This window comes from Lissotriton helveticus, chromosome 5_1, assembly GCF_964261635.1.
Source record: "Lissotriton helveticus chromosome 5_1, aLisHel1.1, whole genome shotgun sequence".
In the NCBI taxonomy this organism is placed as follows: domain Eukaryota; kingdom Metazoa; phylum Chordata; class Amphibia; order Caudata; family Salamandridae; genus Lissotriton; species Lissotriton helveticus.
The window spans coordinates 463,310,221-463,336,414 of record NC_136065.1 but is presented as its reverse complement, the minus strand read 5'-3'; the positions used below and the strand labels follow the sequence as shown (position 1 = coordinate 463,336,414).

Here is a 26,194-nt window from a genome sequence, read left to right as displayed (position 1 = left end):
TACAACCATAAAGTTTACTCAAGTTTAATTTTCTCCCATTTCAAAGAGTCGTATTTACACAAAGCAGACATCTAGCTCCCAGTGGCTGGTAGACACAGTGTCATATTTATTACTGAAACAAGCTATTTTTTAAGTGGGAGAACTTTAAAGTGCAGAAAATGTTTCCAAATTATGAACACTTTTTGCAGAAAAAGTTCTGCACTTTACATTTCTCTCATTTAAATAATGGCTGTATGTTTGTACTATACATGTAACAGTGCCACTTATGGCAAAATGCTTGTCCTGTCCCACAAGTACATACAATACAGACTCTCATTCACCAATAAACATATATCACATTCATACGACAGTGGTGTGGAATTTTATAAAATATCTACTTGTCCATGGGGAAGGTTGCTTTATAAATCTACTTGTCTTGTTACAAACTCCACTTGTCCCTTTGGTGCCATGTAGTGAAGCGACAAATTATGGCAGCAATTTCATTATATAAGAGTTCTGATATAGCCTCTCTGATTATGCCAGGGCTCATACCATAGTAGTGTTTCAATACTTGCAATCCCCTTATGTTGCCACATTTCCGCAGATCTACATACTAGGGCTGAAGGTAGTAATAAGCAATAGTTCTAGGGTTAGAATGCCCTTTTGAGTCTGTGCAAACCTACTAGCTTGCATGTTTTAAGGGTTATCAACAACTCTTCTCTAATGTTTTCCCATACTGAGAAATGTTGGAAATTTACTCCCAACAATGGCAGACAAACCTTCTTCCAGAGTTGGGGAAAAAAGTGGTTGGTGGGAAAATGAACGTGCAAACCATCAGATTTTCGCATGAGCAAATCTACACATGCACATTTGCTCATGCTAAAATGCAGTTCACATTTTCTAGGTGTATTGTTTCTTGTCCTACTTCTGTAAATGATTGTGAATTCATGAAAACCTTATAGTTGCACTTAACTCAAGGACATATACCATGTGTGCACTTTTGAGACTTTCTTTAATAATTGAGCTCCTAATTTGGTCTGGCGTTGACCATGACCTTTTGCGTTGATTAAAATTCTGTCTCTCTCTCTCTCTCTCTCTGTATCGGCTGGCTTCACTGTGAGTGACAGCATTCTGCTCTTTCACAAGGAGCATATCGGCACACATAGTTTTTTTGTCAGTGCCATTAACTACTGTGGTAGTGTGCGCTTTTTGAAACCAAAAGACTTTTTGCTTTTACCAATGTTTGTTATAATGGCGAGGGCCCGCCAACTCCCACACCAGTAAGGTTTTACAAAAACAATTCCAAAAACTGACCACCAATTTCAGTCCTTCTGGCTTTGCCAATGCTTGTTTATTTTTGTTTCCCATAATGTTATTTAAATTGGTTACACTGATTTTTGGGAAATTCTAGCATGCATCGACCCGTTACTAAATGATGCTGGAAAAATGGTACCCGAAAATGTATAGTTTTGCTAAACATTTTTTTCCTGCTTTCAGTTTTTTATGAACATTGTTTTTTTTAAAGAAAAGAATCTTCAATCTTGCTTTCAAGCTTCTGCAAATGTTTGCTTCCAATTTATAGAGCATTCTGGGAGCCTTATACATAGCATCATACTGCTAAACTTTGAAAACGTGTGTATGAATTTTTATACTGGAACCCGTGTCAATAGTGCAGTCAGAGCTTACAACATTTACTTAGAGCGTTCACCTAACAATGAAGGCTTTCAATGAATGAACCATAAATATAAGTTTGAACTGCATTAACATATGAATGAACATATTACCATAACCGCAAACAGTACCCTTTCCTGATCCATAATGTGGTACTGCAAACGGGCAGCCAAAGAGTTTGTTCTGCAGGGGGTTGGGCCTACTTGTCACAAGGACAAAATACACATGAAAACCTGTTGCCATTGACCCCAAACTATATGTCCTGGGCGTAGGGCTATAGGAATTCCACATCCCTGATACGAGCATATGTTCATATATCCCTAAAGCCATACTCTCACTGATACACAGCGCAGCCCTGTCATAGTGCCCCTAGCTAAAGTATTTTGTTCAAACCCTAACCTTCGGAACTATAGACATCAAGCTTAGATTAAAACTGGGCATGGGGGTGTCTGGCAGGGCTCAAGTCCTAAAAAAAGAAGTGGGGGGACGCTGTCACCGTAAGTGACGTCACGACAGGAAGTGACATCACGAAAGGTGGCTTGCACCATCGGGCTCATTGCCTCCCGTTACCCACACATCAGCGTCACACATGCCTTTTATTTACTGAACATGGAATATGCTTGTATTCCCTCTACATCGAAAAAGCCTCCCTTTCATATTTTTTTTAGGCAATTACCTGGATTCTGAGGTCTCGGAGGATCCTTTTTGCCACCTCGGCATAATGACATGCTTGCTGCGGTCTTTGGCGCACCCTTGTCTGGTGTTTCAGGCATGTACCAGGTGCCTCTCATTACGGGATTTATGTCAGCTCCGATCTCGTCCCAGAGAGGCAAAACAGTGAAGTCCAGCTGTTTGGCAGGGGGGACGACGTCCACCCGGTAAAATAAGTGGGGGGACGCCGTCCACCCGCGTGGTACCCCGACTCAAGCCCTGGTGACTGGTAACATTGCACGAGTGGCTTGGCCTTCAGTAACTCACAATGCTTTTCACTGATCAGAAGTAGTTCTCACTGAAGCAAAGGTTGGAGACCCCTGCACTAGGCTATATGCAGGTTAGCTCACAGCCCCTCCATGTGCTCGATTACTAGAACCATGCCTTGAGCGAAGTCAAGCTAGTGAATGGAATGTGTTGGAGTCCACCTTGAAACTCCTCAGCCCCTGTGTTTAAAACTTAAGATATGTGCAGCTAACAAAGATTCCCAATCTCACCCCACAAGTGGCCCTTCAAAGTACTCAATGACTGAATAAATGTAAGCAGAACCTATAGGAAACTCTTAAGGTCTCTCATACAAACTTTTCAGTGGCTTGAAGTGTGGAAGAGGGTGGGTTTCAGAGGGCAGTTACAATTTGCAGCAACCAGGACACAAGAGGCTTACTCAAGGATTCTATAATGTTTTGGGTTATACGTGTACTAAACCAGGCCTACTGCGTTTCACTTCTGTCCTGTTTCATTTACTTGGAGAACAAGGAATACACAAAACCAACTAGGAGAGACTTGTCAACTGGTTGACCCTACGGGGCATGCAATCTTCTGGCATAATGTAAGAATGAGCATTCCCATGCTGCAGTATGATGGTTTATCTACCCCCGAAGAGTTTACTGTCTAGCTCTCGGAGCTGCTGAAGAAAGCCGGTGTTTGGGCAGATATCCCTGTGTTCGCTTACAGCTCGTATGGCATCCAGTAGAAATAGCTTCTCACAGATCATCAGGAAAGCAAGGACGAGAGTTGCAGATCGACTAATGCCCATTGCACAGTGAACTAGCACCTTCCCTGTAAAGACAAGGAGAACAAGGCATTGGTATCATTCCTTGGGAACAAAAAAGAACAGAGCTACCTACCACTGATGGTTAACCTCTTTACAAAGAAGATATCAGTATTAGGACTGCCTGAGACAGCTTTAGCTGTGTACCAGAACTGGACAGCAGTTATGGTATTCCACCTATGAAATAGTTCCAGTTTCAGTTTCAGTTTATAAACTTTATTTCGTTTAGTTAAAAAAATCACAAAAGTTAGAACAACATAGACATGTAGGCCAGATAAACAATACCACATAGTTCTAAAACAGGAGACTTATTAATTGAATAAGTGTAAAACTAACACCCTGGATTGCCTACGTAAAACAATAAATACATTAAAAAGAGTTTAAAACAACCCCATAATTTGGGAACCTAGTTAAAAAATTGAAGTTAACATTCGAATTTATATGTATGGGGGAGTGGAATCACAGTACAAGAAAGTGCTATAGTAGAAATAGGGGGTATGAAACAACGTAGACAGTTACAAACATCTTGTTTTATTCCATCTAATCGCCCACACCCAGCCCAGGAACTTTGCTGTAGCAACCACAATCGGGCCTTACACTGAGGTTTTTAAAATTCTGAAGGCCTCACTACTGGACTTAGTGCCCAGACTAGAGCATACGGGTTTCAGGCAAGTGCGTCTGGGTTTGGTGTAGGCTTGACAAACAAAAAGGATATGAGCCAACGTTTCAATCTCATCTGGACAGAAAGGACAAACGCTGGTATTTGTATTGTTCCACTTAGAGGTAAAGGTATGTGTGGGCAAAGATCCCACCCTAAACTGGTGGAATAATTTCCTGTCTCGTGTTGAAGTGATTAAGTCCCAATACCCCTCAAACTTGGGCTCGTGTTTTATTTAGAGAAAAGCTTTGGTCAGAGTGCGGCTGGAACAAGATGCAAGGCGTTTCATGTTAATCAAGTTCCAGTAGGCTGCCTTAAGCTCTGGTTTACTAGGAAATACACTTACGGCTGGGGTGGTCCACAAACGGCTCATCCCTAACTCACATAATCCATTTTTAACAGAACTGACCCACACATTTTTTTGGTTAACATCTAAATCCCTCACTTCTAGGAGGGCCTGGGCATAATGTACAAGCTCAGGAGTCACCAAAAGCCGCCTCCAATATGCTAAAAGCCTATAATATGCCACATCCCTTATTGAGTGGCATCCCAGATCCAGAAAAAGAGGTACTAATGGAGTGGAATGGGGAAGGCCAATTAGGGACCTTAAGAATTTATTCTGGCCCACCACTAGGGTATCCAAATTGGCATGTACCCACAACTCCATCCCATATAGGATTGAGGCGCCAATTTTGGCATTATAAATCTGTAGCACAGGGGCTATTGGTTTAGTATATGAGCGCATGTGCTCCTTGAGCAGGGCGCCAGAATGTTGGGCGTGTTTAACAGAAAGGTAGTCTAATTGTGACTTCCAGCTTAGTTTTCTGTTAATTATTACCCCCAAATAGGAAAAAGTCTCTATTTGCTCCAAAGACCCTTCCTTCATTCTAACGTCGCCAATGACTTTTTTTAAGTTGTGCAAGACCATGTACTTTGTTTTGTTGACATTAACAATAAGGTTGTGGTCTACACAAAACTCTTCAAATCTTGAGAGGGCACATTGAAGTCCCTGTCTTGTCTTAGAAAGAATGAGAGTGTCATCGGCGAACATTAGTGACGGGGTCTTGACCCCAGCTAAAAACGGAGCGTCTGTGGGAAAGTCTTCAACATAATTCACTATCCCATTAATGTACATAGAGAAGAGGGTAGGTGCAAGGACGCATCCCTGTCTTACCCCCTTCTCAACCGGGAATTTTTCAGTAGTACCACCTGCCGTGTCCCATCTGACCTGAGCGAAATTGTCTGTATGTAACTTGACTACAAGAGCCAAGAGTTCAAGCGGCATCCCCAGCTTCAGCAGGGTGTGCCACAACTTACGTCGTGGGACCAAGTCAAATGCTGACTTCAGGTCTTCGAAGGCAGCATAGATAGTGCCTCTCCCCAGAGTTACAGTGCGCCAGTATAGAAGAAAAAAACTTTAAGACCTGGTCCACTGTGCTAATGCATTGCCGAAACCCCACTTGCAGATCAGAAAGGATATGACAATCCTCCATCCATGCCTGAATTCTACATAGCACCACCCTAGCTGAAACTTTTTGGATGCAGTCAATCAGGCTTATGGGCCTATAATTACCCGGTACTGAACGATCCCCTTTTTTGTGAATGGGAAGAATTACTGCTCCTGCCCAAGCGCTGGGCAACGATGCTCCTTTAGCAATGGCATTCAATAAAAGTTGAATATACAGTGCCCAGGAATTAAGAGCTTGAAGGAACAGGTCCGCGGGGATGCAGTCTAGCCCGGGAGCCCTACCTTTCGGACCCAGGAGGGCATTTTCCACTTCTTTTTTAGTTATGAATATAGCGGGGATAGAAGACGGCATTACAAAATTATCTTGGACTGGTGAACCACATGCAAACTGGCCTTTATAATGGAGAACCCACTGTTCAGGCGCCACATAATTAGTTGGAATTTTTCTTAAGTCCCCACTCCCACACTTTACCAAATGCCAGAATGCAGTCATGTCTCTCCCGGTACAAGCTTTAAGCAGGTCAGCTCAGTGAGCTTCATCCCAGTCCCTTTTGGACTGGGATTGTGCTGGCTTGTAGGCGGTCCTTTTCTCTCTAATTAAGCCACCATCTTTACTCCTGATGGCAGCCGCTAACGATTTATAAGCAATGCGGCAAGAAGAGTTATACCAGACACCAGCCTTCTGACATGAGGGTTTAGCAAATTTTTTAGGATTAGCAATAAAAAAACATTTAAGATCATTAAAAAGTGGCTCTAGAGGTGGATACATCATGCGCAGCGTCAACCTGGAGAGTAACTATGGTGTTGGCTAACAGTATACTCATTTGGTTCAAATGGTCTGCCTTATTTACCACATTAGGCCATTTGAGTCGTCTGTCATTTGTCGAAAAAGTTTCTATAAAGTCAACACGTGGTATCAGACCTTCTTCATGATTTGGGTGCTGATCCCGCAAGGAAAGAAGCAAAGGATTGTGGTCACTTTCCAAGCGAGAATGGACCTTCATGTCTAACAGAAAGATCCAGAACTCCTTATTAATAATAAAATAGTCTATGCGACTAGTTCGTTGACCACTAACGTAGGTTGGCAACCCATTTTTGTCTGATATAGTACGCCCATTTGCTGCTCTCACCCCATGTTCCAAGCAAAGTACTTTTAATTGAAGTGCTGTGCTAGACCACCTTTTTATTGGCATAAGTTCAAGAGAGGGAATCGACCATTTTTCATCCTCCTCAACTCTAAAATGCATATCCTGGAAATCCAGGGGTTCAAAAGTACAATTAAAGTCTCCGGCTATTATTATGTTGCTTTGGCATCGAGCAGTGATATGGTGTTTGAGGCCTTCCAACCTTGCAGACCCCTGGAGTAAACATTAATTAGTAGGAAATCAGGGAGATTACCCTGGTGTAACCTGATGATGAGAGTGTCCCTAGAATCAATGTTAATCTCCTCTAACTTATAGTGAAGGCACTGCCTAACCCAAGTTATCAGGCCTATCCCGCTCTCCCTGTTCCGCACTTTTATAAAAATTGATATAACCAGTGCTGAATACCTGGTCCACCGCCCAAGTCTCTTGGAAGAACAGAATGTCTTGTTCCTCAATAAATGAAGACCAAGTGTTGAGGCTGTTTTGCTTACATGCCCCGCAATGTTCCAAGAAGCAAGTTTTAAACCAGCACAATTATCCATAGGGACTCCAGTTCTTAAATGGGGACATGGGCTAAGCCTAGTCACAAGGGAGTCGGCAATTTTTGGAGTAAGATTCACAGTGGGAAGCATGCCGCAATCTACTTCCCTTCTTAGGCCAAGCGGGTCAGAATTATTACACTGGAGTAGCCCAGAAGTAACATGGGAAAAAGGGAGGTCACTTCACGTGGGGGACAAAGCTGAGTCACCCACACTCAAGACGGCCACTGGAGATGGAATCTTTTTGGAAGCGAACAGACAACCCAGTCAATCTATGTCTTCCAAATTAGAAAGCCCACCCGCTTTCCTTTTCTTCGCTACGGCTGAGGCGGCACCCTCCCTGCCCTTTGCCTGTGATAATCGTTGATTGCGAGTAAGGATCTTGGCTGGGAGTGGGGGAGTGGGGATGGGCACACCAACTGGAGTGGGGGGATCAGCTAGTGATACTATTGGGGACAAGATACCCTGGTGATGCGAGCATTCTGGAGATGGGTCTGTGATTAACATAGGACCAACTAGACAATCTTCAGAGGAGGCTCGACGGGGCTCTAAGGAGAGTCTCCTTTCCGTAAGCTCAATTTCGTGGATGAGGACAGATTCAGCCCTCGTCAGGAATTCATCGAGTGTGCCTACAACACCTTGCCCACCCACCCCCTTGTGGCTACTGTTGCTCATGGTTATTAGCTCATGGTTAATAGCTGAAATAGAGATACAGAAATCACGGCTAAATAATAGGTAAGCAGCAATTATAGTAAAGGCGCTAACCAGAGTCACTGATTGCATGCAGTATCCAGCGAAAGAGGGGTGGCCCTGCCCTGCCTCCTCCTGGCTACGACGGGCACTGACGGGCCCGCCCTTGGCCCGTGCGGGTCCCGCGCTGGGGAGGCTGAGAGCTAATTTAAGCGCCTCCTGGTGCTTTAGAGTGACGAAGATGGTACTCGCCAGTAGAGGTTGCTGGGAGATGCAGTCCTTGACCGCCCGCGTCCAGACCAGCGGGACCAGCGGGAGGGCTGTCAGGGCGGAAGTGATACTGGCAGCGTCACGGACCACATGAAGAAATGGCAGGTAGGTCACATTCCAACAAAGAGTGTCCAAAAGTGACCAAAGAAGACCCATTGCTCATAACTGATTCATTATTAACACAGACCCTTTCTTGATCACTGTAGCAAATGAGGTTTTACCTTGTGAACATTGTCAAGTACAATTGGAAGAGGGTTTACATTGTGCACCCTGCAGTAAAGTCACTAACCAGGGGCCTTACATTACGAACTCTCTGACTAATGCAATAAGAAGAGGTTTTGTATTGTGAGCTTCATGACAAACACCATTCGAATGGGCTTTACATGAGCAGTGTGAGGCCCTATGATACAGATTTCTTATTAAGGAGCAACTGGAATGGTTTAACTTTCATTGCGAACATGTCTGTTTATAAAGTCTTCACCAAAGAAAACTGGAACACTGGTACGTTAAAGATTGTGCAGTTTTTTATTTCTTGTTATTATCGGAATGCAGTTATTGTATCATTTGTAACCCCACAGGAATTTACGACTTAACCACGCAGTCAGTACTCCGCGTGCGACGTTACCACGCGTTACTTTAGCATGCAAGCCGTTACAATGGCTTGCTTTAGTGGGCACTGGATTTTGGAATAGTATAAATTACTATTTCAACTCTAGCCTATGCAACAGTAGAGAAGGTGTTGGACTTAACCACTTCACTCGCCGTGGTGCGGGCGAATCTGACACGTGTGTAGATCGGAAGGCCCCCGCCCGTCCTCCGCACACGCTCACCGTGATGTCGGACGGCGCATGGAAGTGGTTAAAAATCGAACATCAGTCCAAAAAGGTGCCCCCCTTCAGCAAGTCATCGTAACGACTAGCGTGTTAAAATAACTCGTGGTAACGTCGCATAAGGGGTACCAACCTCGTTGTAAAGACTGGTTGTTGTAAAGACAGCGTTGTAAATGATGTTTCCCGTTTATTATGCAAACTGGAGCGATGTTCATTGGTTTAGTTAAGATTTACCAAGTTCTGGTATTTACAGTCTGTGTATCCAAAAGAAAAGAAAAATCGTCTTATATTCTCTTCCTGTTTTTGTCTTCTAGGCGGTCCATTTTCCCCAGCCAGAGCCCTCTGAAAGAAAGACACAGGTAAGTGAGGTGTTTGCTAGTAATATTTAATTCTCCTTCCCTCTTCTTCTCCTAAGCTCTCTTATCTCCCGTTTTCTTTCTGATACTTATATTTCATTCTCTAAATCATAAAGGCTATCTTGCATTAGTATTCAGCTTGCTTTCTTGCTTACTTGCTGGGGCTTTGGTCTTATGAGGGCTCTTCCCTCTGGCTTAGTAACCAAATTATAATTCCTCTGTTATTTTTTAAATTAAGCGTCTTTGGCAGTGCTAGAGCTACTGGCTGTATCTACTTTAGTATCTTTTAGCTTAGAGCACACACTTTAAGTAAGTACGTTTTTTGGTATGGTACAGAAGTGACTCTTCTATATGAAACCTGTCTGGTAGGCAAGACCTGTAAAGAATATCCCACACCCATTAAAAACAAGCACCACAATGAGGGTAGAGAGGCGGGAGAAGTAACACAACAGGGGGTGAATCAAGCTACACAACATGGTATGGGGTGCATGGCAGTTGGGGAGAAGAAAACCAAACAAACTAATGGTGGGGCAAGTCATGGAACACAACACAGGAGGGTGTGGAGGGTGTGGAGGGCAGTTGAGATCTTAGAGCCCGTGCACCAGTTGAGCTCTGAAAATTATTGCTATGTAAATCATACAACACACATCATGCAAAATATGAAAAGTTTCTGCAAACTTCAAAAAATTGTCATTGTTTTTTCCATGTGGAACGTATGATTTACATGCCTAGATATGTTCAGCATGTACAGGAATTTAAAAAAAAATGTGGTAGACATGAAATAATGCAGTGACTTAATTTAGATACTGTGATAAAATAGGAAGCTTAAATGTTGTGCACATTATTACTACCATTCCTCAAAATCATTGTAATTTATATGGAGTTCTGGAATAAAAAAAGGAGGCATTCATTTTCTACGTGTGCCAATGAATTACTATAAACCCTAACATCAAATAGCTCAGCAGCACACAGGAATAGTGGCCACTGTTAAGCAAGACCTATTGGCTTTGCGAATGCTCATTAGCAGTTTGATATATACGAGTAAAATCAATGATTTTGTTATGAGTACTTTAAAGTATTTTACAAAGAAACCCTGGCACTCACAGCATTTCAGATTGAATTGATGACAGTAATCTGTCAGTCTAGCCCAAAGTGGAAACAAGAAGGGCGATTCCTCGTAACACAGGAAACAGGAAGTACAATCATCTAAACAATCATACATTTATTTCATAATGACAACGTATCAGACTTAATACAAATAATTTGCAAGGACTAGAACATATCAGTCTTCTTAACACAATCATAAAGTCTCTTCAATGATGTGAATAGTAGTCCAGTCCTTGTTGCAAAGAACATGAGAAACAGCCAACGCGCGTTTTGTCACCACTGTGACTTTCCCAAGCCTTTCTTGCATCATCTCATACCCTTTTAATATTCTGATCCCCCAAAACAAGCCTTTCTAAACCCTTCCCTAAGTCCAGACGTGAGTCCCTTGCTCACTTTGCCACTGGATTCAAGCAAGCCTGGCTTATTAGGGGTGTTACCCCGAAACTGGTCCCAGGATGCTTGTTTCTGGTCCAGGGAAGACATGGCTTGGCAGTTCAGGCTGGACTGTACCCATGAGGCACAGGGTCAAGACTGATTTGCATATGGCCAGGACCAGGCCCGCACTGGCCGTAGCAGGCACCGGGCAATCCCCCGGTGCGCCGCATGGGTGGGGGCCGGTTTTGGGCCCCTGGGGGCCGATTTTGTTACAGGGCCGTTTTTGCAACAAAATCGGACGAAAACCGGCCCTGGCAAAGAGCTCGGCGGCACCCCCAATCTCCAGAGGGGGGCTGGGGCCAGCCGAGCACTTTGCCAGGGCCGGTTTTGGTTCCCAGTCCGGCCCGGGCCAGGACTGAACTGGGGTGGCAGAATGAGCTAAAGAACAATGATGGATTCAACCCAGATCTGTGACTGAAGGTGAGCGTCTGAAAAGATTCAGCACTCCGTTCATCATCTCCTTGTGTGTGCTTCATTTATAACCTTCCATGAGGACTGGTCTTTTTACTTCGGTTGTTACACGGTACCTCTTCTTGAAACTGTAAACACTATTTTCTTTAATGAGTTTCTCTTACTGCAGGGGGGCAGAATGACCTCTCGTGCGCAGTTGTGACCACCGGTTTGTTTATTTAACTTATAGCAAACGGGGAGCTCTTCAGGGGCCACAGGAGACGGAAAGGGGCAACTCAGCGATGCCTTCAAGCATTTGGAATGCAATAAGTCTCACATTTGCGAGAGTTTAAGCTATTGGCATTGTAAATGACAATGCCTTTTATTTATGTTTTAAAAACCAAAACATAAATAAAAGGAATTGTCATTTACAATGCTAATAGCTTAAACATGCGTAAATGTGAGTCCTATTGCATTGCAAATGCTTGTTTAGAATGAAGCCACTGCTTGGTCATATGAAGCATTATGTTATAGTGTGCTTTTCAGATGTCTGAAATTCTAATACACACCTCATTCCCGAGTAAGCCTTGGACTGCTAGGCCTCATTACCCTCAGAGTAAAGTGCTAAAGAGGTGTGTACTTGGTAATACATTTGTGGATCCAATAATATGGTGGGTCCTGGACACCAGTGATAAATGACTCAAAATGTCACAGTTAGAGCCTAGTAACCTTTGAGTGTTCACAGGGTCCAACTGAGAGTTTCCTGGATGTGTGAAATGAGGAAAGGGGATATGTTTCTAGAGCATGCAAATTAATATCACTGAGTATAACAGAAAGTAGTGTGCATATTCATAGTGTCCTATGTTTGTTTTGTATTTGAATGAACGTAAGTACGAAAAATAACGTTTACGTTAATTTCATCCAATTGTTTTTCTGTTCAAGACCTGGTATATTGCAGTACCCATGAGGGCAAAAGCATCTAGTGTCAGCATCAAACGGCAGTGGTTGGTGTTTGTTTGGTTTAGTCTGCTCAGCCTTTATTGCAACAATGTTATATTTACTGGTTCAGGACCTCATTACAAGTGGCTTGGTATAGTGAGTGTGAGTTTTGCTTCCTCGGAGTTAACAACACTAGGGGTCCTGTTAACTCTCTGTCATGCAGAATTAACAAGGATTACAGGTTGAACCCTGAGAATCGTCTAAGAGATTATGAATTTCTGGAGGAATTGTTATATCTAGGTTCATTCTCCTTACACCCCCATGGCTGCCTAGTTTTGATTCCACCTCATACCACTTCTTTCCACCACCCAACACATCCAGTCTCTATCTTACTCTCATTGGTTCTTCTTCATCCCTGTCTTGTCCTTTTGTCAATGTTTGCCTATTTTTACCCTCCTTTTCTGCCTTTCTTAACCTCTTCCATGCTGATGACGAACCCCAGCCGTCATGCATTACGGTGCTCGTGTGCTGATGACGGCTGGGGTTCGTCACGGCCCCGCCCTGTTCATGTGTTTACCGCACAGCAGGGGAATCGCGGCCGCATGGAAGGGGTTAATCTGATAAAACAAAAGGGGACCCCAGAAAACACCTGCACAGATTTAGCCCTGTCTAGAGCTTGGACGAAAAACAAATGGAAGTTTCTGAAGCATATTAAAACCTGTCCCTTGAAGTGAAGCAAAAGGCTGTCAACAAATAACACTAACATAAGTGCCTGGGTGCTCCAGTTGGATCTTAAAGCCAGGGAAATGAAAAATACCATAATACAATAATAACAAGACACCAACACAGCAACGCCACAATGCAGCACAACAAAACATAACACAACACAACAACAAAATAATGCCACATAACCACAAACAGCCTTTGGCAGCCATACCTTTAGGAAAGCTCAGCCCAGCTCTAATAAATCTGGCTGCAGAGTTGAAGTAAACGCTGAGGTTGAACTCAGGGTCATCGTCCGCATCGATGCCATAGTAGTCAATGTCCATCTCGCAGTAGAACTTGGCTCCGGTGTTCACGTTGAAGCGGCCGTCGGCAGCATTAAGTATATGAGTAATGCCCAGCTCGCGGAGCAGGCCCTTGTCCAGAGCGGTGCATCTGTGGAAACGACGATGAAGGTTAGAATGAGCGGCAAGTCCACGCCTAGTAGAAATGAGAGCAGTAAGCAGTGGGCAGCACTAGGGCAGTGAATAGCGGCAGGCCCATGGGCACACTGGGCAGTTACCCGTGGGCCGCACGAGTATGGGGCTCCATGCAGACCAGAATTTAATGCTGGGCATTTGCCCGGATGCCCCACGAGCATAGGGGCCCCATGCAGACCAGAATTTAACACTACTTTTCCTTTAAACATTTTTATTCCTGTGAGTGGTTGTATAGGCAGTGCCCACTGCACTGCTATGCCTGGGGCCTATAATGCTGTTAAAACTGCCCTAACCATGGGCTGAGTTAGGGTGAAGGGGAACCCGCGGGTAATTAGAAAACCTGCAGGCTGTAAGCTTGCAAATGTGTGCAGTATTAGTAGTCTGTCCCTAAGGGCGGCCGCCCCTGCATGTAATCAGCTTCAGAACAGACAAGGCAGCTGCTGAGCGGCAATGTACTCTACTCTGCTCCTGTACGGTATCAATTCCTTTAAATACTGGGGCCGCACAGTGATCTGACAATGCACCTCTGATATAACCTGCACCTCCTTATGCTGCTCGAGTGCACGTCAATCCCTACCTCCAGCTGCCACAGCTACTCCAGTATTGGGACCGATATATACAGACGCTTCTGCAAAGTGCTTAAGGGCAGATTTACTATTATTTGGCGCAACACAACTTGCTGCACCAAATGGAGAGGGCATGAATGTGCCATACCTACTAAGATATGACACATCCCTCCTTTTTCCCTGGGCTGGCGCACTGAGTGTTGTCTAGCGCCAAAGTAGGCAACCTTGCACCATGGTGCAAGGATATCTGCGTTACAGCCAATATTGTTTTTGTGTAGGAAGGGACACCTTCCTGCACAAAAACAATCCTCTGAGGCTTTTTCCTCTTAGAACGAGGAAAAAAAACAAGGAGAAATAGACATGTTTCTCCCCGTTACGCCTCAGCTGAAAGGAGAAGTACTTTGATGCATTCTCAGGTTTTCTAGCGTTAGTAAATCCATGGGTGGATGTGTGGAAACACTGACGCTCCACCCATGGAACGCCTTCCCAGCATAGAGTAATGCAAGGCAGCAACTTGCAGAGCATTATGTTACTCCAGATTTACTACATCTGGCAGAGCCACACAAAGTGGCTCTGTGTGGCATAGTATATTGGACTTAAGAGCTTGCATCACCTTGCGTGACTTGACACAAGCCCTTAGTAAATGTGGGGCAGAATTTGTAAAATTATAAGTGCCAGTGCCAAAGCTTTGCTCAGAAGCCTATAGATAGCACTGTCAAATGTTGGGGTGCCAGGTACCAAGGCAATGTAGTCTTGATTCCACTTCATGCCTCTCAGCCAGTATTAGATACTCCTTGCGCCTTTATCTCACTCTTCCAGGTCTTTCTCATCCCTGATTTCTTTCTTAGTAACAAGTTTCTGCCAGTCTCTCTCTCCTAACTTCCCTGTTTTATGTTTTTCTCTATCTTACTTTGGGTCAAAGTCTGATGAGGACAAAAAGGTCCTGTCCCCAAAAATTAGTGTCAGTGGACCTTACCAGTAACCACCAGCTCAATCTACGCACTTCTCATGCACCACGAACCTACGTGTAGCACATTGCAGTACTCTTTAATATCAAGAGTACCAAACACAGCTCTGTTATTGCACCTTTGTACTAGCCTGCAGCACACCCTTATACCAGATGTTAGATATGTGGGTCTCTAGTTGGCAATGGTTTGCACCTTTGTCCAAATAGGGATCCTTGCTTCTAGTCAGGATAAGGGGAATACACTCCTAAAATAACCCCGGCTCACCCCTTTGGTAGCTTGGCACGAGCAGACAGGCTTATCCCATAGGCAGTGTGTAAAGCATTTGTGAACACATACAGTAATACAGTGAAGACACTACAAATGGACACCACGCCAGTTTAGAAAAATAAGTATTCTTTATCTAAACAAGACTAAACGGCAAAGATCCACAATACAGTATCAAAAATAAGGCTCTTGAATGGTAGAATTAGTTCAGTTCAACGCAAGTTGTAAATGCGACACTTTTCCCACAAAGTACCTTAGATGCGTCACACAAAACAAACAAAAGGGTCGCAGGGAAGGTGATATGTCAGTTCCTTGCGTCAGGGGAGGTGAAGCATCGGCTCCTTACTGCAGCGCAGGGGAGGCGATGCGTCTGTTCTTTACCGGAGAGGAAGGGATGAGTCTGTTCCTTACTTTGCTCCTGCTATGATGCGACAAGATGGCACCTCGATGCGTGGTGACGATCCGGTGCGATGCGAAAAAATGGCCATTCAATGCGATGCGACGGTCCGGTACGATGCGTGATCTTTTGCAGCCGCACGGCAGGTGCTGCAACGGTTTTCTCGGCGATGCGTCGGGATCTGGTGTGGATGTGGCACGCTTCTTCCTGGTTGCTTGGCGAGGCGTCGGAACCCAGTGCAGATGCGGCACGCTTCTTCCCCGTGGTTCAGCGACGCGTCGGGAATAGGTGCGGATGAGACACGCTTCTTCCTCGTGCATCGATCTTCCAGCTCACAGCGACAAGGGGTCCTAAACAGCAGCAGGCACCTCTTTGCAAACAGCAAGTCTTTCTTCTCCTTTCCTTGGCAGCAAGCCGCCACTGCAGGCCAACCCCAGATAGCAAACAGCACAGGGGTAGTATTCCTCCTCAGCTTCTCCAGCTCTTCTCCTTGGCAAAGGTTCCTCTTGATTCCCAGAAGTGCTCGAAAGTTCTTTGGTTCTGAGTCCACCTTTGTATACACACACATTCTTTGTGCTCTGAAGAGGGAGAGGGTCTGTACCCAGCCAAAATCAGTTCTGTCCTCTCTGGTGCAGCTCCCTGGCAGAAGGTGGAGACAGTATTGTTAAAAGCAGACCTGGCCCATGCAGGTAAAAGGAAATCTCCTTCCCCTACTCTAAATTCAACCCAGGCCCATTCAGCCCAGCCCTGACTTATCAGACTGCCGGATCGCTTCCCTCTCCCAGCCCCTGTCACTTACAAGCCAGATATGCAATACACAAGCAGAGGCACACTGGATGGTTAGGCAAGAAAATACCTACTTTTTAAAAGTGGTATTTTCAAAGACAGAATGTAAAAATCACCCACACTAAAAGATGCACTTTAACATTCTAAGTTCAGACATATTAAACTTTATTTTCCTATCTTGTTCCCTGGGTCAGTTATGTTTATAAGATGTTATAAGCAAACTGCCCATTCTGGCCTATTGGAGCAGATAGCCTAGCAATAGTGAAAAACAAAATTGGCAGTATTTCACTATCAGGACATGCCACACACATCAGGGCATGTCCTACCTTTCACATACAATGCACTCTACCCACAGGGAAACCTTTGGCCTACCTTAGTGGTGACTAACATGCAGAAAAGGGAAGGTTTAGGGACTGGCAAGTGTGTGCACTTGCTAAGTCGACATGGCAGTCCCAGACTGCACACAGGCTCTGCAATGGCAGGTCTGTGTCACATTTTACAAGCTGCTTCTGTGGGTGGCACAACCAGTGCTGCAAGCCCACCAGCAGCATTTGATTTACAGTCCCTGGGCACACATGGTGCACTGTACTAGGGTCTGACAAGTAAATCGAATAACCAAGCATGGAATCACTAATCCAAAAAACAATTTACAAAAGGGAGCACTTGCACTTTGGCACTGAACAGCAGTGGGAAAGTGGCCAGAGCATCTAGACCAGCAAAAACACAGGAGGCACCAGCAAAAAACTGGAAGGGAGACCCAATCCAATGGTGCCAAGTCTAACACCGGCACTAAGCCATAGGCGCAGCTATGATGAGCAAGCCCTGGCTGCTTTTGGTTTCCTACATAGGAAGAACAGAGCATTTTTAATAACTCACTGATAACAATTAGAGGGGAAATTTTGAAGAACCATTCTGCCCAAACTCATGAAAGGGTTTGAGTGGCAGAATACCATCTACTAAACCCAGCAATAATCTCTATAGTAAAATCAAATTCAACCAATGCTCCATTTGGTAATGAAAAAGACAAGCCTTGGTGCAAATTAGCATACTTCTAGAAATGTTCTAGTCTAGCATCTGGTGTGCACACAGGCCTAAAACTCTAATTTTCAAATAAGTTACTTACTTGCAGAGTTATAAATGGGGTCTCTAGTTGGCAGTGAGTTGCACCCTCTCCAAGTAAGGACCCACGCTCCAGTACAGGCAGTGGCGATGCGTCACGGTTTGGCAGTGCTGCGCTAATTCCAAAAGATGCTTGGAGTCAATGCGTGGATTTTCTTTTGGGAATCACCAGAATTCACTTCTGAGGGCCAAGTAACTGGATTTGGCACCACTTTGCAGGTCAGGACTTTAAGCAGAACAGCCCAATTGAAGTCTTCGATGTACCTGAGGCTATTTTACAGGAGGCAAGCTCAACTCAACCCCTTGCAGAACCTTGGAAGCTGGATACAGAAAACAAAGTCCAACAAAGTCCAGTCCTTTCACTCCCAGGACAGAAGCAGCAAGCAGTAGGCCAACACAGCAAAACAAACAGCAAAGTGGCAGTCCCTCCTGACAGGTTATCCAACTCTTCTTCATGTCAGAATGTACTCAGTCTAGAAGTGTTCTAAAGATATGGGATCACAGGCACAGTACTTATACCCATTTTAGTCTTTGAAGTAGGAAAACTTTAAAGGACAGTCTCTGTTGTGCACAAGACCCTGCCTTTCCCCGCCCTGGCTCCAGATACACTACAAGAGGTGGAGACATCTTGGTCTGAGGACAGGCACAGCCCTATCCAGATGTCAGTTGCAGCTCTTCCCACCAGTCTAGCTCAGGAATGCCCTTCGGCCTGGTGATGGGCCATCAGGATATGCTCCCTTTGTGTAATTGTCTAGAGTGAATGCACAAACAGCCCACATGTCATCCTAACCCAGACGTGTATTCAGAAGATAGGCAGAGGAACAGAATGGTTAAAGAAAATACCAACTTTCTAAAAGTGACACTTTCAGACCTGCAATTAAAAAAAACTTTACTAAAAGATGTATTTTTAAATTGTGAGTCCAGAGACCTCACACTTTAGTTTTCCATCAGCTCCTAGTTGGAAGATACACTTGAAAGATGTCACAAGGCAGATCCAAAACTAACATATGGGAGATATGGACCTTGCTGTAGTGAAAAGGGAAATTTGCAGTTTTTCACTACCAGGACATGTGAAACAAAGTAGTACATGTCCTACCTTTTAAATATACTGTCCCCTGTCCATTGGGCTACCTGGGGCCTACCTTAGGGGTGCCTTGAATGTAGATAAAGGGAAGGTTTGGGACTGGCAGGTGGGTGCACTTGCCAGGTCGAAATGGCAGTTGAGAATTGCACACACAGACACTGTGGTGGCAGGTCTGAGACATGTTTGCAAGGCTACTCTTGTAGGTGGCATATCAGTGCTGTAGGCCCACTAGTGGCATTTGATTCACAGGCCCTGAACACACACAGTGCACTTTACTAGGGACTTACTAGTAAATCAAGTATGCCAATCATGGAGAAACCAATTACCATTACATTTTACACAGGGAGCACTGGTCAGCAGTGTTAAGTGCCCAGAGTCCTAAAACCTTGAGAAACTGGGGGGTATGGCCCTTTGGACTGAAGTGGGGTTGGGCCCAATATATGCTTAACAAAACAGAAGAACCCACACTTCACGTTATTTCAACAAGTATTATTCAAGTAGAGAAATGAACAAACTTTGTCATGTTCATCTCGGCAATTATTTACGCCTTTTAATCGTTTTTTGGAATGGACAATACTGTTTCTAGAAAGAGAAGAAGACGTTCTTCACAAACATAACCACATACTTTTGTTGTCTGAGTTGTGCAACAACCTATGTGTAAAGAGAGTGAAACATACAATTAATACGATTCATTTCATGGTACATCGTATTATTTTAAAAAAATTAAAACAGGTGGAAAAAGAAATTTTAAAGTGAGAAAAGATGTCAAAATTATTTCAAATGGACATCAACACATAAGCACAATTTTTTCGAAATACTGCAATGTCATCAATCACTGTAGATACTCAGTATAAAATTAATATCAACAATGTTTGCAATAGATAAGGTTCAGTCCCCTTTGTCAACAGTGTTTTCAAGAATATAGGATTTAATCCTTTTTGCCGACGCGTTTCGAGTGTGGGTTTCCTGTACCCAGACTCTCATCAGGGCCAAATCAATCGTTTTTCCAATCCTTATCCTAATAATAAAAAAACAAAATGTGCATACTTGTTAGGACAGCTTTCCTTAACCTTCTCAGTTTCTTAAATGTCTACATAGTTTGCATCAAGGTGCCTTACCTCGAAGTTGTGGAGGTGAAGGTCACACTTGAAGCTTGTGAATAAAGGTGTGTGCACGCTTCTAAAATAAAGATTGTTGTGTATTAGTTAGTTACGAAGATCCAACAATCATTTCCTATTTTTTTTTTTAAATTTACAAAGCCGGGGCAGGACATTCCTACCTGGCACGGAGTGTCTCAAAAGTTCAGTTGTGTGAACTATTTTCTCTCATCGTTTTTTAGAAGGACGGGACCACTTGTAATTTAAATTTCCTTCTGTGAAAAGAGTAACCCACAGTGGCGTTATTATGTTTATTTCTACATTTAGGTTCGTATCCATTATACTACTAGGGGAACCGCTAAACCACTCACCGCGAGTTTCCTCACGTTGATCGCGGTGTCTCTCACCAGCCTTGTCTAGCGGTAACCGTTCACTGACTGCGGATCTGTAACATGAAAAGACCCGTTAGGGACGCTGTGTTGAAAGCAAGGCCCGCGATCGTGTTACCAGCAAACTAAGGATCCACGCTTACCTATTTCTTCCGCTTGCTTTCCTCTCAATGCTCTCCTTGTTCTGAATCACCAGTGTTGGTCAAACAGGCAGCCGCCTGTACGTTTCTTTAAACTTTCTTGACCAATCAAATGTGGATATTGCGGTGAAGCCCCGGGAGTGCATTCTGGGAATTGTAGTGAATTGAACGATTCACATTAAATTTTCATTAGAGTCTGTTCAATTCACTCATTGAGTTGAGTCCTTTGTTGATGCTGTCGAACCTCATTATTAGGTATGCTTCCTTGCGTAACAGCGCTTGTTCTACATTTGGTAATCGATGTTTTGGATCAATGCTTGTTAGCACCGTCCAAGTGAAATCGGTCTCCTTGTGATTGAAAGCCACAAAATGGTCTACCATTGGGGCATTCGGGACTCTTTTCTTTAGTCGTGATCGATGTTGTGAAATTCGAATGTTCACTTGTTGGCATGTTTTGCCGATGTATATTTTATTGCAGGCACACAATACTGCATATACTACATTCTTACTTCTGCAATTTGTATGCATCTCATGTCTCCATTTGATGCCGTTGTAACAAAATTCATTTCCTTCTATAGTACTACTGCAGGCGACACACATACCGCATTTGTGGTGTCCAGTGATGGGTTTTAGTTTCCACTGTGATATAAGGTCACTCTTGGTTTTAGGGACATAGCTGTCTGCCCGGATGATTTGTTGGCCGATGCTGGGATTTTTTCTCATAGCGAAAATTGGTCTTTCCAAAGGGTTTTCAAGTCCCTCTAGCAAGTGCCAGTTTCGAAGATTATTTGCCTGAATTTATTAGTATGAGCCCCATAGGTGGTGACACAAACCAATTTATTTAGTTCCAAAAAAGGAACTAAATAAATTGGTTTGTGTCACCACCTATGGGGCTCATACTAATAAATTCAGGCAAATAATCTTCGAAACTGGCACTTGCTAGAGGGACTTGAAAACCCTTTGGAAAGACCAATTTTCGCTATGAGAAAAAATCCCAGCATCGGCCAACAAATCATCCGGGCAGACAGCTATGTCCCTAAAACCAAGAGTGACCTTATATCACAGTGGAAACTAAAACCCATCACTGGACACCACAAATGCGGTATGTGTGTCGCCTGCAGTAGTACTATAGAAGGAAATGAATTTTGTTACAACGGCATCAAATGGAGACATGAGATGCATACAAATTGCAGAAGTAAGAATGTAGTATATGCAGTATTGTGTGCCTGCAATAAAATATACATCGGCAAAACATGCCAACAAGTGAACATTCGAATTTCACAACATCGATCACGACTAAAGAAAAGAGTCCCGAATGCCCCAATGGTAGACCATTTTGTGGCTTTCAATCACAAGGAGACCGTTTTCACTTGGACGGTGCTAACAAGCATTGATCCAAAACATCGATCACCAAATGTAGAACAAGCGCTGTTACGCAAGGAAGCGTACCTAATAATGAGGTTCGACAGCATCAACAAAGGACTCAACTCAATGAGTGAATTGAACAGACTCTAATGAAAATTTAATGTGAATCGTTCAATTCACTACAATTCCCAGAATGCACTCCCGGGGCTTCACCGCAATATCCACATTTGATTGGTCAAGAAAGTTTAAAGAAACGTACAGGCGGCTGCCTGTTTGACCAACACTGGTGATTCAGAACAAGGAGAGCATTGAGAGGAAAGCAAGCGGAAGAAATAGGTAAGCGTGGATCCTTAGTTTGCTGGTAACACGATCGCGGGCCTTGCTTTCAACACAGCGTCCCTAACGGGTCTTTTCATGTTACAGATCCGCAGTCAGTGAACGGTTACCGCTAGACAAGGCTGGTGAGAGACACCGCGATCAACGTGAGGAAACTCGCGGTGAGTGGTTTAGCGGTTCCCCTAGTAGTATAATGGATACGAACCTAAATGTAGAAATAAACATAATAACGCCACTGTGGGTTACTCTTTTCACAGAAGGAAATTTAAATTACAAGTGGTCCCGTCCTTCTAAAAAAAACGATGAGAGAAAATAGTTCACACAACTGAACTTTTGAGACACTCCGTGCCAGGTAGGAATGTCCTGCCCCGGCTTTGTATATTTAAAAAAAAAAATAGGAAATGATTGTTGGATCTTCGTAACTAACTAATACACAACAATCTTTATTTTAGAAGCGTGCACACAGCTTTATTCACAAGCATCAAGTGTGACCTTCAACTCCACAACTTCGAGGTAAGGCACCTTGATGCAAACTATGTAGACATTTAAGAAACTGAGAAGGTTAAGGAAAGCTGTCCTAACAAGTATGCACATTTTGTTTTTTTATTATTAGGATAAGGATTGGAAAAACGATTGATTTGGCCCTGATGAGAGTCTGGGTACAGGAAACCCACACTCGAAACGCGTCGGCAAAAAGGATTAAATCCTATATTCTTCCTTGGAGGAGCCTAGCTCGCGACCGAGATGGCCGCGCTTTAGCTCGGCTCCGTTCGCCTGCCTGTATTTTCACATTTATCCTGTTGTTATCCTGCCCCGGGAAGCCCTCTTTGCTGTGTGGTAGTGCTACGACGCCCTGCAGGCACTTACCTCTTGTTCCGGTTGTCCTGGCCGCTGTGGATCCGGAGCGGTGCCCCCCGATCGTTTTGTGGCGTCGGAGGCGGACTGGCCTGGATCTTCTTGCTGGCTCCCGGGCCGGACGGAGCCTGCGGTGCTGCCCTTCGGGGCGCGGTGGAGGTGGTCGGAAGGCTGTTGTTCGTGTGGGCCGGAGGTCCTTCCTGGCTGATTCCTGTGGGGAGGAGGCCTTTGGTGGAGGCGCTGCCTTCCATTGCCGGAGCTCCTCGTGTATCCGGCTTGCTCCCCCTTTGTTCTCCGGTCCGGCCATTTTGATTTTGCCGCCCGGACTCGGAGAACGGAACCGGCGGCGTTGGGTGGCCGGTGAGGTCCCTTTCTTCTGGTGGCCCCCCTTCCTGCCCGGGGTGCTCTGCCGCTGGTCGGCGCGACTATACTTGCCTTTCTGTCGCCCCGGCGGAGGTTGGTGGCCGCGCGGCCTTGTTGGGCTCTCAAATGGCGACCGACCCCAATTGTCTCGGCCGGGTTGGACGAGCGCTGGAGGCCCGCCGCATGGCCCGGGTGCCGAATACTGTAAAGGTTTTCCTACACTTAAGGAGGTCCTGGATGCCCTGCTCTCCTGGCGACTCTTGGTGGCCGCGCCTGTCATTACTTCGGAGATGGTTCCTCGCTACGGGCCTCCCGGGCCCCCACGACCGGATGTGGCTTTGCCGTTGCGGGGTACGGCTGGAATTATCCTGGCAGAATTGGCCCCGGCTACGACCGCGTCTGTGGGTGTGCGGACCTTGATGATGCCTCCTCCTCCGGCTCTGCCTCCTTTGCCTCTGGCCCGGGAGCTGGATTTTGCTCGGCCTGACTTTCATGACTCTCCCGGTTCCTCTTTGCCGCCGCTGCCCGGCGATCTCTCCTGTGCTGGCCCAGATGGGTCGGTTTCTTTGGACATATCCTTGGACCTGTGCCTGCATCGTTTGCTACACTTCGTGACTTTCCTGGATCTTCCGTGTTGTGCTACACGTGTATTTTCTGGACTGCCGTTGTATTTTCCTGCTGTCTGCCTTCTGTTCTTCGTGGCCTGGTCCTCGCTGGACCGGACTGTTTTCACTTTGGACAAACAGGGACAGGGCTGATGTGCACGGGCATCTGCGTGCGGTAGTCTTGTACTGATTTGGATGGTCAATGTGTCCTGGTATGGTTATGTGTGATTGTTTGGTGCTCTTGGACTTTAACCTGATAATCTCTGGCTTCCCGGGGTCTTGGAGCTTCGATTCAGGCGGGTGGCCGGGTGCGTTTCCTCCTGTTTCCCGGCCCTCCCCCGTGTATGTGTATGTATGTGTCTCCCATCCCGTGTTCCCTTCCCCTGCCCCTCCCGTTTTTGTCTTCTGTTTCCGACTTAACTTTACTCCGCTATATTTCGGGTTCTAATTAGGGCGACAGGCACGCTGCGGGGGGGTAGGCCGTAGCCTTCTGCAGGGGTGCAGGTGGGCTTAGGGGTGGGTGGGTGGGGTCTGTCTCTATTGGGGGGTCTTTTTCCCCCCTCATTTCTTCCTTTTTTTTGTTCTATGGCTCTTGTGTATTCACTTTTTCGGGACTCTGTCTCCTCATGTGTCCCCCTGGGGAGTTTCTGTGGCGTTCGTATTCCGGTGTGTGTCTGATTGTGGCCCGCTGGTTCTTTTGGTATCGACTTTTTGGTATATCACTTGCCGGGTCATGTTGTTCTGTTTTGTCTCCTGGGGGTGCGTGATTTGGTGGGAGTCCCTCTTTTGTCCCCTTTTTCCCTCTTCCCCTTCCTCCTTTATGGGGGTCTCTTGCTTTTCGTTGGGGTGCGTATCGTATTGTATTTTGCAATGGGGGCCTTATTGGTTCTGTCTCTACAATTTGGGTGGGGGCGGTGAAGGGTGAGCGCGGTTTGACTGATGCCATTGTAGCTTCTTTGTACGCCGATTATGTGTATATTCTTTGGTAGCTATGTTTGTATGGCTTTTTGTCTCATCCTGTGTTCTAAAATGGCGGCTTGCCGCGGCCCCTCCCCTGTTGTTCCTTCCACGGCCCGTTATTCTTCTGTTCCCCCGCCCCGTATTAGAAAATTAACCTTTTGTTATCCTGTTTTTGCTGATTGCTCGATGGCCTTTGTTGTTTCTCCTGTGCTCCTGGTGTCATATCCTGTGAGGAACTTATTCTCCTTTGCTACGTTTTTTACCGTGTGGTGGCCAGCCCGTGGGGTTGTAGGCCCGTATTTGTGAGCTTTCTTTGTACAATAAAGGTTTTTAAAAAAAAATAAAAAAAATCCTATATTCTTGAAAACACTGTTGACAAAGGGGACTGAACCTTATCTATTGCAAACATTGTTGATATTAATTTTATACTGAGTATCTACAGTGATTGATGACATTGCAGTATTTCGAAAAAATTGTGCTTATGTGTTGATGTCCATTTGAAATAATTTTGACATCTTTTCTCACTTTAAAATTTCTTTTTCCACCTGTTTTAATTTTTTTTAAATAATACGATGTACCATGAAATGAATCGTATTAATTGTATGTTTCACTCTCTTTACACATAGGTTGTTGCACAACTCAGACAACAAAAGTATGTGGTTATGTTTGTGAAGAACGTCTTCTTCTCTTTCTAGAAACAGTATTGTCCATTCCAAAAAACGATTAAAAGGCGTAAATAATTGCCGAGATGAACATGACAAAGTTTGTTCATTTCTCTACTTGAATAATACTTGTTGAAATAACGTGAAGTGTGGGTTCTTCTGTTTTGTTAAGCAGAGTCCTAAAACCAGCAAAAAACGAAATGCAGCACAATCAAAAACAGGAGGCCAGAAGCAAAAAGACAGAGGAAACCATGCCAAAAGATGCCAGGTCTAACATCCATTAACAAACTTTCTGGTTAATAATCTACCTTCAAATTCCTCACCTATTGAGAGCTCCTTCAGATGCCTGACTGGATCCAGAAAGATGAAATAGCTTGGTCACGCCGATACATAATGCCTTGGCCCCTACTTCACTATGATATATGCCTTGGATATGACATCATGGAGACAAATAATGTGCAATCCAGGTGCACTGACATCAGATCTTCGTCCTTTTTATCACGTCCTCAGAGACTGAGAAAAGGCTGATAAGATTGACTGACATTACATTATACCAAAACTAACTTGGAACCTTTTAACAGCTGCATGCCCCTGCGGGTGATGAGCGAGATTGATGAGAAATTTACAAAGTACACAGCTGCAAGGGGCAATTGTGCACGCACTCAAAAGCTGTATTACAGGTTAAGGCATAACAAATGGCAATAAGGGAAGAAATAAATCGGTCTACTCCTTCAGAAAATGCCCCACTATAGAAAACGTGTTAGCCCAAATGCAAGAACCATAAACATTACAGTGCT

At 44.7% G+C, this 26,194-nt stretch overlaps 1 protein-coding gene across 2 annotated transcripts in view; it reads right to left on the bottom strand.

Annotated features, from left to right (window-relative positions):
* LOC144754657 (dual specificity protein phosphatase 13B-like) overlaps window positions 1-26,194 on the bottom strand; it is a 130,735-nt gene that overhangs the window by 54,245 nt on the left and 50,296 nt on the right. The window contains exons 3-4 of one of the 2 annotated variants that reach the window (XM_078642732.1): window positions 13,177-13,397; window positions 3,314-3,420 (exon numbers count right to left, since the gene is read on the bottom strand). In XM_078642732.1, coding sequence (XP_078498858.1) covers window positions 3,314-3,420; window positions 13,177-13,397 — 328 coding nt within the window. Of the gene's footprint in view, window positions 1-1,308; window positions 3,421-13,176; window positions 13,398-26,194 lie in introns of those variants that run through there. The other variant, XM_078642733.1, reaches the window with a different exon arrangement.